Source organism: Anoplolepis gracilipes, chromosome 6, assembly GCF_047496725.1.
Source record: "Anoplolepis gracilipes chromosome 6, ASM4749672v1, whole genome shotgun sequence".
NCBI classification, from domain to species: domain Eukaryota; kingdom Metazoa; phylum Arthropoda; class Insecta; order Hymenoptera; family Formicidae; genus Anoplolepis; species Anoplolepis gracilipes.
The window spans coordinates 12,449,222-12,467,041 of NC_132975.1; the positions used below are offsets into that span (position 1 = coordinate 12,449,222).

The window sequence follows — 17,820 nt, forward strand, 5'->3', positions numbered from 1 at the left end:
GTTTATCTCAGGCTGCTCGTGACAGAGGAAAAATAGAATTGTATTTTGCACAAATCTTCATTGAACCGATTGAATCGGTGACTCTCGAAATAAATTAATACGGAATTGCGAAAAACTGGAAATAACGGAGACAATCTAGATAATATTTCGATTTATTATTAAACGTGCCTACATGATACAAATCAGGGGACAACACAATCTCATTATCGCTTTATGACGTAGTAAATATGTTTTCTCCTTTGCGTGTGTATTTGTATGTATGTATGTATACGTGTGTGTACGTGTGATGAGAGAGTCTAATAATTATTACACCTTATCTATAGGGGATGGGATTAGTTTAACGATGTTCACCAGATACGGTACACAGACTATCACAAAGTTGATTGCTGGTTCGGGTTCGTACATGGGTGTTTCTAAAATGATCACAGCCGCGAGCTGAACGACATAAAAGTGAACGCGCATCCAAAAGCATCATTTTTTTTTTTCCATATATATTATATTTTGCTCTATATTCGACTCTTTAAAATACGTTTCTTTAGAAAGGTCGTCGATAATACGCGATACGTATGATACAATGTTTGCCACGATATTTTCCTATCCTTGATATCCGCTGATTTCGTATTCTCTGTCCTTTCTCTCGTAAATTTTTGTTAAACAATGATGTTAATTTTATCACAAGAACCAATATGTTAAAACTATATAGAAAAATCAATTTTATCGCGCTTGATCTGTGAAATTGAAATAAAGAGATATTTTTCAAATAAATATCAATCAAATTTCAAACAAGGCGATCGATCGATGAAATAAATCTCCGATCTTAATTTTAATCGGACGTACTATGTATAAAGTTCTATCTGCCAAATATTTGACATTATATTATTATTATTATATCAAACCGTACAGTGATCCGCGTCGTTCTAATTCCAAAGTATCGAAATAAAAAACCATATGGACACTTAATTAACGCTTGTATATGCAATTTAGAATGCACCCGGTACGTATGTAGCATCATTTACGAAATATGAGTCGCTCATGAAAATGACACCATTGTTTTTTTTTTCTTTTTTCTCTTTACACCTTATTATACAAATACAACGAGACACCGTTAATTTTCTTATATTTTCTTCACATATTAAGAATATATTCCTAGGTACTCTGCGATGGCGTGCGACCGTCCGTAAATAATCCGCCGGCCACTCGCGTGACGGCGACACACGGAGAAATATGCCGTCTTAGGACGATAAATAATAATAACAATAAATTAAAAAAAAAATAATAATTGGCAAAGCTCTTTCGGTGAGAAACGACACTCGTCGAGAAATCACGCGCCACCGACGCGCGAGACGACGCGAACGGATATTTACGCCTCGCACGTCATCGTCGTATCTCGATCTCGGTATATCACTCTCTAACTGCGCTATGTGTGTATTTGTGTATGTATATATATATATATATATGTATGTATGTATGTATATATATATATATATATATATATATATATATATATATATATGTATGTATGTATGTATATATATATATATATTTTTTTTTATATTTATATAGAATGCATTATACAAACTCGCCGCGCGGCTTGCAGCCGCGTGTGACGGAAACACCGAAGCACATGCAAAACAACTCAAATATAACACAACGCCGGCTCTCCTCCTCTTTTTCTTTTTCTCTCTCTCTCTCTCTCCCATAAATAGAATAAATTATTCGTCTTTATGTACAAATGGTACTTCCTCTATACAGGATGTTTGTGCTTACGTAGGCCTGTACTCTCGCCGCGCGTTTAGCGTTAAGTTAGTTTTGTGTCGATAACACTCAGCCGTGTCGAACTTTATTCCGTTTAAATGTCTTCGCTTCCGCATATTCCCTTTAGAGATACAATATAGAGAAAGAAATTTCGATCGAAACTGTGATTTTATCAGAGAAAGCCCGAAATCAAGTAAGTGTAGCGCTAAACGCACGATGAGTTATTGCTCTTAAAATGTACATCTTGTCCGCTTTTAGCTTGTGCAGATCCCTTAAAGCGATTGTTTGACAGAACGGCGACGCTCGAACGTTGTCTCTTTTTCATTGTATCAAAATATATCAAAATCGCACGGAACTAAAACAATCAATATTATTCCATGTTACTTGAAATTTTTATATCTTTGACTGACATATATTTATACTTTTCTTTATACTTTCAAGCTGTAGAATAGAGTCGATTGTTGTAGTTCCGGTATATCGACACGTGTCACATAGCAATAAAAATCTACGGGATATATTGAATCGGCCCCTGAATATTTTATTAAATACAATTTCAATTTCTTGAGATATTATCAATATATCATATACATGTAAAGACATATGTTATATTGATACTGAGCTGCTCAGAATGAATATCTCGATAAAAGACATGGAAATTGTAAAAAAAAATGTTTAACAGTAGCGTCCTGAAAACATTTTACAAATGTCACAGTAAAAATAGATATCCGAATAATGGAAAGAGAGATGATTGGGATTACATTAGTACATCTTAAAAATATTCCGCAGGCATCTCCCTTTATCCGCTTTATATGGATTATTTCAGGAATCTTACATGAATTTCCAGAAATATAACTTGACAACATCCCGTAATAGATTTCCTTTCGCCATGTGGAACTCTATCGATTTATTCTGTATGCGTGCACAGGAAAAATAAAATGTGCGTGCACCGCAGATTACCGCACAATATTCATTAATAAATTAACGTTCACATTCATCGTTTTGACAAACAGCGCCAGACGGTTTTAAATGCCGCAAAACGGGAACGCTCTCTTAACGCTTTAGCCTCGGTGATAATGCAATATGTAAAATAGATTATTTGTTTACTTATTCTGCGGGGGGTGGGCGGGGAGGGGAAAGAGGAGAACGCTTATATTATGACATGCGAATATGTACGGTCATCGTCGTCCGTTTACATGGGGGAGAGGGGGAATAATCTCGTCGTTACATAACGACGACATCGTATGGCACTAGGTGTATTAGCGTTTCCGTATAGTCTTCGAAGCACTGCCCTCGCGTAAAATGCAACTCATGCCTGGTACAAAAAATGAGATTCTTTCTCTAGCTCTTTCGGTATCTTACGTTTTGTTTAAGAAATGTGCGCGCGTGATTTCACAATAAGAGTATTGTACGTTTCGAAGGGAGGTTTCGATGCGAGGAGAGACAGGGCGCTTTTCTTCTCTCTTTCTTTTTTTTTTTTTTAATTAGCTTCTTCCTCGCTGTTCAGTATTTTGTATTGTGTTAACGAACTTTAAGATTTTATATTCCAATTTTTTCCTGAAACCTAACTTGAAACGCACAACTCTGGTTGTCCGTGTCTTATATTTATGAAACTAGTATCTTTTGTAAACGAAGGCCACTCAATACAGAATCTACTGCAAATATTAAGAGTACTCGTAGAATACTTCAAGAATAAATTCCTCGAATGTTTGGATGAATTAAACGACGTTTACAGACTGTTTGTTGACTGGTGCTAAAACGTCACGTCGTTTAAGTCACGAGCCATCGCACGAGAAAATTGATTCTCGGTCATAAACGTTTACTGAACTTTGAGCGCGTCACGCTGTAAAGATTGATTATCTGGACGTATTTCCGTCAATACACGCATTACGGCTTATTTAAACGGACATTTCCTGAAACTATGTTCTTCGTTTAATTCTTAAAACCTATAGTTACTAACACTTAGGCCTCGCGCTAAGACAATTCGGCCTGCTGTTTTGAGATCGACGGGGTGGGGCGGGGGGGAGGGGATAAACGTCTCGCTTGCTTTATTTCTCCGCGAAAGACAATCGCATAAGTGGGATTGCGATTTGCGACATGAAAAAGATGGCTCGAATAATCTAAACTTGCGCAACTTAGACACGTGTAAAAATCGATATAAAGTGATAATTACTAATTTATTAATTTTCGATTTGAATAAAAACTATAAATTCAAGCTATATCATGCAGTTTAAATTATTAACAATTATTATTATTAGCAATAAGTAGTAATATACAATAATTTAAAAATTATCAACAGAAAAATTGTCTCGAAATAAAACTTATACAATTCTATTCCATTTATATAATATATAAAACGAACGAATTTAGAGTAGACGGGAATTTTGTACTGTTAATTGAAATAGCGTTCACAATGCTCTCTCTCAGTCTCTCTGTTAAATAAAAGGTATAACAGAGAATTAAATTTTCGGTTCGAGTTAAAGCATTATTGACTGATCACAGCATCGCATATTGTCGCATCACCACATTCAATGTATATAGAGAGCAGTAAACAATTTTTTGATTCGATAGAATTGCTATTGCAGGACATGCCGCGCGTGCCAATCGACCATTGTCTAAAAACATGGAATATGGCAGTTTGACATTAAAACCGAAATGTCGAATTTTCCCGACAAAAATTTATCTTACGACTGCGCTTTCGGCTGGATAAACGAGAAAAGAATATATTTTTAAATACATTTTTTAAAAAGCATACAAATACAAAATCAATGACTTTTAACTCGTTAACTGCCATGCTTGCCTCATGTGTATTACGCAACCAATTTATCAAAGTAAAATAATGGTAACCAATGCGAGGAACATCATTGACAATTCCACCTTTTGTCTCTTAAAACTAATCAAATGATAGTTTTATAATGGAAACAAAAGTAAGCTATATACATATTGCATAGAATGGCAGTGAACGAGTCCTATTTTAAAACTTTCAAAAGAAATCTTTAGTTCACTTCTTCTCTTTCTTGCTTTAGAGCCGTACACTACGTCCATTTTAACATTCTTCAATTGCAAGACGGGAGAACAACAAAGTCTAGATAAACGTTCTACCCTACAGTTGATACATGGAAATTCTTGCATAAAATTCCAGCCTCTCTTTTTATATCGCGCACGCGCATGGGCGTGCACACATTAAATGAAACTAAGAATTCAAGTTCTCTTAAATGCGGGTTTCGAATACGGCCTTACGTGTTACAGCAATAAGATCGGCATGTAAACATTGGTTAAATCGGAAATGTCCCGATCCGATATAATCGTACTACATTCTAAGCAATTCCAAAAACAATGTGTACGGTGTCCACACACATCCTTATATAATGTGTCTTCTCTAATGGTTTCATTTTATATTATATTATGTAATCTTTAGATTTTGTCATTTCTTACGACGCATAAACGTTAAGTTGAGAAAATAATTTTTTTTTGTTTATATAACAAGCAAAATGTTCAACTTGTTCTTCATAAATTTTCCATAAGTCTTCTTTATGGGGTTCAATAGTTCCAGCAGAAACACTTCATTTGCACGTATTTTATATTTTATCTCATTTTATCTTTTTTTTTGCATTTTAAGTTCTTCCTTTTCCTTCTTCAGCGCGCGCAAAGTGCATGAACCACTATCTATTCGAAAAAAGATCTTTTTTTTTTTTTTTTTTTTTTTTTTTTTTTTAATCACTGGGTCCAAAACCATTGTACATTAATTGTTACTTATTGTATTACGTCCAATGCTGAGCATGTTGCAACGCTAAGAGCATCCGTATCATCAGCTAGAAAGCACAAAGAGTATTCTAATGTCTTCAGAACATCTTATAGTATGCTGAAATGTTTCTAGCTTGCTTTGGTTTTTTTTTTCAGTCAATTCTCTCGACGTTCCGAGGATCATTCTTGATTACACTTGACAATACTTTCTTTCGGTAATGTCCAACCTTCGTTCGGTCTATATTTTATACTTCACGTTATTAAGCGAGGACTGTGCAAACCTTCCACTTGAGTGTCAATTTGAGGACAATGTTGTGTATCAGGCGGTCCCCAATCGTGCAAATTTCCACTGTTAGCTAATCTGTGCGTAAGTCGATGTGCTATTGAGAAACCTCCGCTACCTTCCAATTGCGTTAGAACTATGATGACTTGTCTAGAAACAGCGATAGAATAATATAAAATTTAATCTTGTATTGGAATAAGGTCATTCAACGTCAATTTAATAAGGCAATTAAATGATATTTTACCTGTGAAGGGGGGGAACACTATCGGCAGTTCTGAGTTGTCCTCTTGTGGACACAACGTTATAGCTTTCATGGCAGTCGCATTTTACGTGAATCCACTTGTTCACATGACGATTTTCGACCATTACAACTAAACCGGCCCATCCTTTAGTTAAATAATAAGCAGTCATGCCTTCTCTACCCTGTTTATATATATATATATCAATATTATTTTAAGCAGTAATATCTTTTATTAATATAGTATTATTAGTATTATAATTATTATAGTAGTGAATTTATTATGTTAGTTATTGCATTCGGTTAGATCCACATAAAAGTTATCGTACACAAATTTACAATAATATAAGTAATTAAAAAAGTAAAATAATTAATACTAAGAAATTATTATTGTTGTGTTAAGAATAATAACTTATATTATTATAATTATCTTAATGTTTTAATTATTTATGCTTATATTAATAAATAAAATTGCGTATACAATAACCTTTAATGTGCATCAGAGCACACTAGTGCATCCAACTGAATTTATTATTAATATATAATGTTTTATAATGTAATATTATAACGTATTATATTCAATATGACATTTAATTACTTACTTCGTGTCGTTGTCCTTTAGCCAATGTTAAACTTATAATAGCATCAGCTAAGACAAAGGCAGGCGGTGATATCTGCTCAACCAGAAGCCTTTTTGAACTATGAATAGCGAGAACGTATTCTGGATAACTGGACGTATCTTCCATCCCAGTGTGCCAATGATTAAAAGCTAGACACACAACGATATACAGATCCCTCTCCAACATCTTGTGACAGCCGACGAAACCGCGTACTTGCCGTTTACTGTGCTCCACTAGTCTACCAACTTCCGGAGCGGCCGGAGATCTCGTGCGAAAGACTACCACGCACAAATCCAATTGAGAACGTTGCGATTTTTCCGAATTTCTATAAAATTATATATTTGTGTTATATTGTATATTGTATATGAAGTAATGTAATTATCTGTAATTTATAAAATAGTCTAATTACCTTTGGCCTTCTTGAAACAGCGTAAATTCCGTTTCAGTGGGTTCCAATACTGTTAAAAGGACGCACGACAAATGTCTGAGGGACGACAACGGAGGAAGAGTGCCGCGTAATCTCACTTCGCTCCATCCGACTCTTGTCTTACAAATGTCAATACAATCAAAGTACTTTAAAACATCGTCGAAGGATATCCAAAAAACACCATCCGAAGCACCATGTGGCATAAGCATCTCTCGTAATTGCAGAGTCCATATAGGACTGTCGTCCGACCAATCTCCTTTCCAACTATAGTGACCCCAAGGATTGCGTAGTCGTAACAATCGTATTCCCTGCGCAATACAATAATTTCCTTTTATCATCGAGACGATATGTGCGATATAACCATGTTAATGTTTCAAGCCGAACTAAATTAAATGTTAAACTAGGTACAGCATCTGTGAAGCCTACCTGTACATCACGTACATCGAGAACAGAATATGCATGCCTGGAACAGACGCACGTATTAATTAGAAATAGTTGACAGAAAATAAAGGATACAATAACTTTATTAAATAACGTAAAATAAAACAAATTTTCAATTTACCTCGGCCTTAAACCTTTGCGTTGATATTCTTCTTCGTCAACCTTCATATTACCTCCTCCACAGCTAGCACCCATTAAAAACATAGCCTGCCTCGAGGACAAGAGTTGTGCCCATATTAGGTCCCTATCGAGTTCGTCTTCGCTTGGCAATGCTGAAGGTTGTAAAGGCACGCTCTCACACGGGGCACCAGTTAATGTTGCTAGGCCTTCTATAGCACGGCCGGATACCAATGCTTCATAACAACCGTGTATTTTAGCAACTGCTTTCTCAATTAGCGGCACCCAAAGTTGTTTTCTTTTTGCCTGCAACACAAGATGCATATGTCACTAAATAATATCGCAAATAACAATGCTCAATAAAATAAAATAAAAATAAAATATATATATATGAATGAACATATATATATAAGGTGAGTCACAGAAATCTAATGGTTTTCAAATTGAAATAAATAAAATATAATTGATAAATACTTATTCTTGTCAGATAACAATAGGACATAAAATACCATTTAGGTATATTACTTAACCTTATTCATTTTTAAAATTTTGAAAAAATTTTTTACATTTATCAAATGTCCTCCACATTTATTATCCTATATTGCTCGAATTTATTACACACAGGTTTTGCATCATTGATTGCACTATATTGTCTGGTATTGCTATATTTTTTTCCTATATATATTGACAAATTCAAGTTACATATTAATTAATATACACGAAAATATTACAACCATAGATACAATATGGTGCAAATAGCAATATAAAATCTGTGTGATAGAGCATTATAGGATAAATGTAAAAGACATTTGATAAATTAATATAATTTTGATAATTTTTTTGATAACTTAATATAATAATTTTTTTTTAATTTAAGAAAAATAAATAAGATCAAGTAATATTCAAATGTCATTCTACCCTATTGTTATCTGGCCAGAAATAAATATTTAAGTTATATTTCATTTTGTGAAAATCAAAAGACTCACCCTATAATATCTACAATACATATTTCTTGATAATATACAGTCAAAATATACCTGAGAGTACACTAAATGACCTCTCTTATCACAGGGTAATAGATCATCAACGAGCACCGTCGTCCATTTTCCATCTTTACACAGTCTAACTTGGTAAGCACCTTCGGGACATGTCTCCTTCATGACCAAAACTCTTCTTACAAGCTCGTCACTTTCGGCAAGAACAGCCAGAGCCGACAGTAACCAACAATTTCCTAAGACACCTTGCGAGATATCAGAGGGTAGGGGTGTCCTAAAGACAGCCCAAGGCAGTTTAGAATCGACACTTGAGTCCACATTAATTTGGTGTGGCCTTCTCCATTGGACGACGTGATTATCCTTTGTATCCGCGGGATTATAGTACAAAGATTTCGGAGCAGGAGGAAACGAATCATCGACGAACGGTTCATTTGTCTATAAGATAAACGTGAAGAGCGTTTAGTTTTCATTAACAATTTATGATACATTAGTTATATATAGTGTGCTTTAGATTCGTGTCATTACCTCTTTGCAATATCGAACAATGCGTTCCCATTTTTCTAACGCTTCTCTTTCCTCTAGCTGCCTGAGATTTTCCATCACCACGCTCTCTTGCCGCTGTATTCTAAGAGTACTAGTGCCTGATTCGAGGAGCCTAGGTATACCTCTATCTCCAGATACTTGAGACAGTGACTTTGAACTTTGGCACATTTCGCAAACAACAGTCGTACTCTTGTTTTCGTACGTGCATAATTTGCATTGCCACTAAAACATAAAAAAAATTATAGAATAAAATAAAATTAGTTTGTCTAATGTTTTAGTCTAATCTATTAAGAGTATATAGATTAATCTATTAAGGTAGTTGGTCCATGACAGTTTTATTAAAGTTAATACGTAACTTCGTACTTAACGGAGCTTAAAAAAGCTTGCAAAATTTGAATTAAGAGTTTTTATATTTATTATCCGTAGCTATACTTTTAGTATGTCAATAATAATAAATATCAATAATAGAGTAAAAGAATATCAATAAAATAATATATCAATCTTAAAAATTTTTTAAATTTTAACTACTCATTAATGGAAGTACTATCTATACACTAGTAAAATTGTAAAAAAATTAAATTAAAAAAGAAAAAAAAACAATAGTACTGGCAGTGGTTCAGTATATGTGATATGTATAAAAAGTGCTAACTTTAATTATCTCACAATCAGTTATTACAGTTATATTTTCTAACATATGTATAAATAGTATTTCCATTAATAAACACTTCACGTTTAAAAAACTTCCTAAGGAAATGTTTTCATGGACTACTTTAATTAAACTATATATATGTTTTAGCTTTCAATGCAACAAGCTAAATAAAAAAAAAAAATTAAATTAAAAACTGTGGCAAGAATCGCGCGCTAAGAATTATCCAATATGCCAACCAATAACTTATTTCCGAAAATTCCATAAAAAAGATACTAACTTGAGTATGTGAAGAATCTCTGGTTCTCGAGTGCCTTTTGTCAACTGCTGTCGAACCATTTCGTCTTACAGAATTTCTGTGCCTTGGGGTAACCGCTTTGGAATTCGTCGGGGTCGAGCAGAGTCTCGGGCTTGGACTTCGTTGACCTAGAGCTCTATTATCTTTCGGAACTTCAAGAAAGTCTGCCAAAGTCTTGCAGGCATTGCAGTTTTGCGTCGAGAGTGGATTCCTTAGTGTGCATGACGGGCATACCCAACTCTCGCCTTTTCGCAGAGTGGCATCCTCCAAATGCATAATACTCTTCAGCTTCGAACCGCAGCAAGCTTCGCAGGTCGTTCTCGATGCAGCATTCAGTAGAGTGCACTTTTTGCATGTCCACACTGGCGACGGCGGATCGATCTGATCGTCCAGATCGGATTCTGCCGTGGCCAGGGTAGCTGACTTCGGTGGTATGTATCTAACACTGTCTCTCGACACAACGATCGGCGATTGTGCGTGCGTCGGATAGCTACTCGTGTCCTTCGTGACAGTTATCAAGCTGGGTTGCGTCAATGACGGTGGCGATCTGGACGAGCCACAAATATCGCAACCGCTGGACCACAATGGGTTATATGCATAAGAACACTTTCTGCAGGTCCACATACGCTTAAGCGGACTCATGTTAGATACATCGCTCACCGGACTGGTCACCTCACTGTGTGCCTTTGTCGGCACCAGACCCAACTTACTGCTCTGTTTCTTTGGCAATGGCGGCGGTATATCGGGATCAGTTATCCCGATGTAGGAATACTTTGGTCTAGAGTTGAAGCCGATGGAATGTGGCGGTACCGCGGGCGGTTCCTCGTCGTTCAGACTTCTACGATTGACAGTCTTCTTCTGCGTCACGCTCGCAACGGAATCTGCATCGGAGAAGGATCTTCTGTAGGACAGAGGCCCCGCGGACGACAGCGCGCGTGGTACCCAAGCTGGCACGCTGATAACCACTCCGCTGCAGGGTGCGGGACTCCTAGGAGCGTCGCACGCCTCGCACTGCTCCAAACCAGGCGCATTGTCTAGCGTGCAATTGTCGCAGCTCCATAAGCCATCATCCTGACGCGCTTCCGGTACCACTAGGCTCGTGGGTCTTTGTACCACATGATCCGACAATTTTTGAACAACAGAACCGTTCGATAATGAACGACTAACTTTAGATTTGACCCGTTCATACATAGAAGGACTATGCCGCTTCGGAGAGCGTTGAGAGGTATCGGTATTATCTGTGAACGGAAGCGCAGTGGACTCCATTGCTCCAATTGACGGTAAAATCCAGTCTTTATGGTCCACTCTTTGTCTTTCGTTTCGACTTATGCTTGTCAACTGTGCCATGCCTGGAAAATTTTATAGCGGTAATTTAATGATGCGTAAAATGCATTTCGATCAATTCTAATAACTTGTAAAACTCACCTGTATTATTAATTTTATCATTATTACTGGGATCGCTCGTACCAGCATTCACATCTAGGATATTGGCCAAAAGTCCAGAGGTGATTTTAAAACGATTTTCTTTATGCAGATTAATCTTTTTACTTTTGCGTGCACCAATCTTTTTTCCGTCAATTTGAGCTATTGACGCACTGGCATCACAAGCAGCGCAAATCAATGAACTGCAGTTATTGTCCAACAGACATCGAATACAAGTCCATTGCGTGATTAAAGAAGGTAAAGATGAAAAACGTTTCAGCGGTTTCCTTTCGGATGATCTGCCATTCCATGAACCACAATGTAAATTTTTCTTAACTTCGCATGCAGATAGATATCTCTCAGAGCTGTAAGTTTATAGGAACATATTACATAAGAATATAACAATATTTTGGTAACAATGTTACAAAAGTAATAAAACATTGCATTCTAGAAACAATTATAATATATATTTGAGAAATGTAGTAAAAAATATACTCATAATTGACATTATTGTCTAAGGCAATATTATATTTATTATAGGAAATTAAAATTATTTGAAACTTAAAAAGACAATACACAATTCTAATGCAGCCCTAATGCAATCTTGTCATATATATTGTGTATATATATATATATATATATATATATATATATATATATATATATATATATATATACTTAAAGTTTGTTTATTCAATGTAAGCACTCTCAACATAAATAAATAATCAGGCAGTCTTATTAAAGATTAAATAAACAATGAGAGACTAATAATCTAAATGCAGCTACATGATCCTATTATGTTTACTGCTCGAAATAAACATGACACACATAAGAGAATCAGATAATCACATTTAATACCAAAATAGTACCGATCCAAACAAGTCATAGATATCCATGTAGCGTGACAAGATCGCCGGTTCCTCGAGGTATACACGAACACTCATGGGGGAGGAAAAGGGAGGCACAAGAGGAAAGGACGGAGGGTAGGGAATGAAATCGCGACCCTCACCCGTTAGTAACAGCGCGTCGGGACTCGCCGCGCTGGACGACGGGTAGCGACGTTTGCGTCAGGTTGTGCGCTGCCAATCTGTCGGTCCTCGGCGGCGGTGTCGGCGGCGTCGATTCCCCGGAGGTGGACGACGACACCTGTGCCCGCGGGCACTCTCCGTCCTCACGTCCCCTCGTCGAGCCTCGCTCGCGCGGTCCCCCCGCGCCCTCCTGCCGCGCGTTTCCGCTACGCTCCGCGGCGCTCGTCGAGGCACGGTCGTCGTGACCGCCGGCCCTCTCGTCGCTCCTGAGCCGCGTCAACCCGCACCTGGCGCATCTCGCGCTCTCCGTCGGATTTATCAGGGCGCACTCCGAGCAATGCCACTGCAACACCGACGCGATCGAGCCCATTCTCCACGCGTAGTCATGGCTCCCCCGCTGCGCCGCGCTATATCACCACTATGTCACCACGGACGCGGACACACGACGGCGTCGACGGCGTCAACGGCGTCACCACGAAGCAACACCACGGACAACGTCGCGACAACGTCGATCTTCGATTCCGACCCCCCCGAGTCGCGCTGACCGAGAACCGAGAACCGAGAACACCCACGCGAATTCGCATGCACACACACGCGCGCACTTTCTCTTTCTTTCTTTCTTTCTTTCTGTCTGTCTGCTGCCAGTCTCTGATCTTTCTGTTTCTGTCTTCTGATGATCGCCCCGTCGCCGCACCGGGAGAAACACTACGACGCGACGACGCGGCCGCCGACGGGCGGCGGTTAACGGCGACGATCAGCTGATGCGTCGCGTCCTGCTCGTCGTCGCGAGGATGTCGCCGTCGTCGGATGCCGCGACAGGAGCCCGCCGTTCTTTGTCATATGTTCCGCGACGGCCATCTTTCCTGTCGATCCCCTCTCCAATCCCTTCCACTGCGAACTGTTTCTCTCTCGTCCCCGTGTCCCCGTTTCCTCTGTCCCCGTTGTCTTCTCACAGGAACGGCGCGAGATTGTTCGCTCTCGACTCCTGAAGCATTGATTACAGTTCTTCAAACTAATATATTTATTGATTAATAGAAATATTTCTCGACCAATTCTTTATCCGTGTTTATAAAAATTTATACAAATAATTTAAAATGCACATTTTCGAAAATTATTGATATATTTTGTAACAATATTTTCTGTGTATAGAGATAGCAAAAAAAAAAAAAAAAAAAAAAAAAAAAACACTTGTCAACATGTTGTTTTGATGACACGTCAAGTCTCGAATAATATTTTGTTATGTAAATACCTTTACATGAATATATATGAGATTATATATTTATTACGGAATTTCCCTAAATACCTATGTCTATGTATTACTGCACATTTTAACTGCCGTGCGCACTGGCGGCATCTGTTAAAGAAGAGATGAAAGATGTGTAATTTCTATTATAGCAATCAAGCTATTGAGTTCACCAAGTCCCTGTGGCGCAGAGGATAGCGCGTTGGACTTCTAATCCAAAGGTCGTGGGTTCGATCCCCACCAGGGATGACGCGAGCGGGATACAAAACCGTTTGTATATATTTTTTACACATGGATACTATTTATTTTAATGAAATGTGAAACTAGATTTATAATAATAGAAATATTCATTGACAAACTTATTATTATTTTTGTATTTTACAAACACAGAACCGTATTCTAAACTCACATTTATCGTTAAATGTGCTTCTAAATGTTTACAAACACATGTATGAAAACACGTTTAAAGGCATATTTAACAATAAATGTGAGCTCAGAGTACGAATCGCATAATAATGAAAAAAAGAATACTTGTTGATTATTTATGTTCGATTTTTTCAGTATTTTTTTTTTTTTAATTTCATAAATTTTATAACAGTTTTTATACGGTTACGTAAATATAAATATGTCTTAAATATAAAATTATATCTTATACATATCGTATATTATATTATATATATCGTATATAGGATTCGACGTCAGCAGTGTTACGTTAGAAGGACGTTCGATTTTACTTTACGTAAAAATGAATGAGCTCATTGAGTGTGTAACGTTTATAAACATAATTAGAATTTTGTTGAATCAAATTATATTTTTATGTTGAGGTATAAAGCAAGTTTTTTTTTAATATAAATAGTCTTTCTTTCTTCGAGAATATTAAAAGATCTCGGTAATTTCATTAAGAAGAGACACTATGTAGAAAAAAATTATTTTGAAGAAATTCAAAGGTAAAGACGATGGCGAAATTTTAGCATATATCATATTTAACGAGCCTTGTGGATCATTAAGGGATGACACACGAAACTCTCCACGCTCTCTCTGGACCTACCAGATTTATTTCTCCGCAAAAGCTCACGTGCCATCCCCTTTTGGTCACCGAGGCAGCACACAGCACGCCGTCGGTTTATTTACGGAAACGCTTCTTCTTTGCTTCTTACCGAGAAGCGTCTTACTTTGACTACATCTCTTGACAGTCTTTCAGTTTTGTTTGATTTTTCGAAGCGAAAATAATTCTACTGCACAACATACAAAGACCAGTGAGCAAGATGAATATATTTTTAATTAGAAAAGGAAACATATCCCTTACATTTTATTGTTTTCCAATTAAAATTTTTTTTCTCATTCTTGTAAATAAATTTTACATTATTGTATTTTATATTTAAACCCAATATATACACTAACTTGATTCTAATATTTTTATAATTAAAATAAATAAATATTACATACATTAGATCCAATACTATTCGAGAAAAATAATAGGAATTTTACTGGCATAAATTGCACATAAATATAATGTTATTAATTGCATTGCGCTGTAAAATCTTTCCTATAATTTATTATTTACGTTAGCAAATGCACAAAAAACGATATTATAATTGTATTTCAAAATACACGCATATCTCTATATATGCCAAGATCTTATTGTTAGACGACGGTTCCATTATTATACAACGAACAATCTTTGCCAAATAACCATGACATTATGAATTTTCCATTTTACGATACCTCCCTCAAGTTTCCACTGTTATTCGTTAAGAATAACGGTGGCGTTCAAACTTTCCGTTTTGTGAATCATTACCTGCGTTTCCACGAACGCAAAATTGGCCGAGAAACGATGTTCTATAACTTTTTATTTCGTTCGAAATTATTTCTCGGATTTTCGAATCGCGGCGCAGATCGACCTCGCATGTTTCCACCGCGTTCACGTTCTTTGGAATAGAGCCAATATGATCCACTACCAGACAGCTAGTCGCCGCATTCACCATTCCAATTCGTAATCATAGAACAGCCTCATAAATAATTACGTTGTTCCTCCTTCATCATTTATAGCAACAACGGATACGAGCTCTTAATTAACAGCGATTATATTCATGCGATATCTATACGTATTCTGCGATTCTTTCGATGTAGGGATATCGAGTGGCATTATATAATGCGCAATTTGTAGCAGCGAAAGTCTTTAAATACATTAAGACATACTTATAAATCATATAACGAATAAATTAATAAATTATTTACTTTAATTATAACATATTAATATTTTGTTTGTTACATGCTTTTTCTCTTTATATTATCTTGAACACAAATTCGAATACAAATAAATAAAGGAATTTTGTACGCACTATTTTATAGTGAAATAAAAATTGCGTTCTTACAGTCATCTATAATACATATTAATAGATCTATTAAACGTTGACCGAGTAACACGAGAAACGGCAGCAATAACAAGGCCCCCTGCTGCTTGAGAAATTCTTAAATCCCGACAATTGACATCGCTCTGTCCGTTTACCCTGAGTCAATTAACCGTTTAACATCTCCAGAGGGTTTCATATAATCACACTTGTAAATGGAAAATTTTCCGCGTGATATCATGAATAAATATGTTGCATCTATCTACTTTCGTATCGCCAGTGAAAATTACATTGAGTGTTTGCTGAGTTTTGAAGTAAAAAATGTACGAGTATATTGCAAAGTAATATGTTTTTTTTTATATTTGCGATAAAATTAATCTGACCGATCGTCCAGACAATTACTTATTTATCGTTAGAAAAAATGATGTCATTATTTCGTAAAATCATATATCAAACGTCTAAAAGAGAGAGTTATTTGCTTGAAAGTGCGTTATTTTATGATCCTTTTTACAACTTTGAGATTCTCATAGTATTGTTGAGAGAGAGAGAGAGAGAGAGAGAGAGAGAGAGAGAGAGAGAGAGAGAGAGAGAGAATGTGTGGTTTACTTTAATTATATTACATTAAACTTTCGATAAAATTGTTCGAGAAGAAATCAAATACAGCGCTCACGCGAAAAAATTACGTTTATCGTACAGGAACGTGTGATTCTGTCACACGTTACGTCATTTATTTTCTACAATATTAACTGATGCATGTCTAATAACGGTTAACACTATGACGCAGCTTCTTCACGCGTCGACAGATTTTTTTCTTCGCTTCTCTCTTTGAAGTAAACAGCTCGCAAAGAAAAACGTTTAAAATGTGTCGTGATTATTTATAAAGAACTTTCTTTTATAATATAAATCGATAATGAATATTCGAGAAAGCATCAACTAGAATTCCTGTGGATTAAGTTTGTACTTTGCTATAATTTTTTTCTTTATCGATATATTTAGAAAATGCAAATATTGATAATATGTATGTATAATTATTAAAGAATGCTAGATATACAATATGATTATTGCAAAAGAATTGAATCGCTAATCTTTCGTCTTCTATTTTTAAACAAGAATATACCAAATAAAATAGAAATAACTTTCTAAAGACTTTGTGTTGAATAAGAATTAAAAAATTTCAAAAATTCCTGGAAAGGATTATTGTATCAAGGAAGCGCAACAACAAGCATGTTTTGTTATACTTGTACGTCATCCTGTTTTTTACGAGACTTTTCGATTCGCTGAATCTGCGGTCAATATTTGCTGCTATCTTACCACGGCAACGCAAAAGCATTTTATCAGAGCGACAACTTTCGACCTCGTATACATATGCAGAATGTAGAATGGATAAAAAACACAAGAATTATGTTGACGTGCGACGGGTTATCGAAGTGACGGTTCTCCGCGCAAGTTTTTGCGAGCTACGAATATATGTACGTAAATCGATATTATGTATCGGCGGTCAATGGCATCGAATCCGGTTGGCTACTGCTATAAAATTTGTGTCGCGATGATTGTGTTGCGATTATTTATGATAAAAATCGAGCAGACATTATTTGAATCAATATCAATCACCATGTTTTATCATCATAAAATACGATACATTTGCAAAAATATTGATCTCTATGTATTTTGT

The 17,820-nt window shown here is 36.2% G+C and overlaps 1 protein-coding gene and 1 non-coding gene across 2 annotated transcripts; one reads left to right on the top strand and one right to left on the bottom strand.

Annotated features, from left to right (window-relative positions):
* Positions 1-136: 136 nt before the first annotated feature.
* Positions 137-13,587, bottom strand: LOC140667285 (calpain-D). Its single transcript, XM_072895061.1, has 11 exons — positions 12,536-13,587; positions 11,530-11,891; positions 10,087-11,453; positions 9,143-9,382; positions 8,660-9,052; positions 7,627-7,928; positions 7,491-7,527; positions 7,047-7,372; positions 6,620-6,962; positions 6,024-6,202; positions 137-5,929 (listed from the first exon to the last, which is right to left on the bottom strand). The coding sequence occupies exons 1-11, from the start codon at positions 12,922-12,924 to the stop codon at positions 5,749-5,751; spliced, it is 4,119 nt and encodes a 1,372-aa protein (XP_072751162.1). The 5' UTR covers positions 12,925-13,587; the 3' UTR covers positions 137-5,748.
* A 386-nt stretch (positions 13,588-13,973) lies between these two features.
* On the top strand, positions 13,974-14,046 carry Trnar-ucu (transfer RNA arginine (anticodon UCU)). The gene has a single exon. It is a non-coding gene; the product is annotated as a tRNA-Arg (tRNA).
* The last annotated feature ends 3,774 nt before the right edge of the window (positions 14,047-17,820 follow it).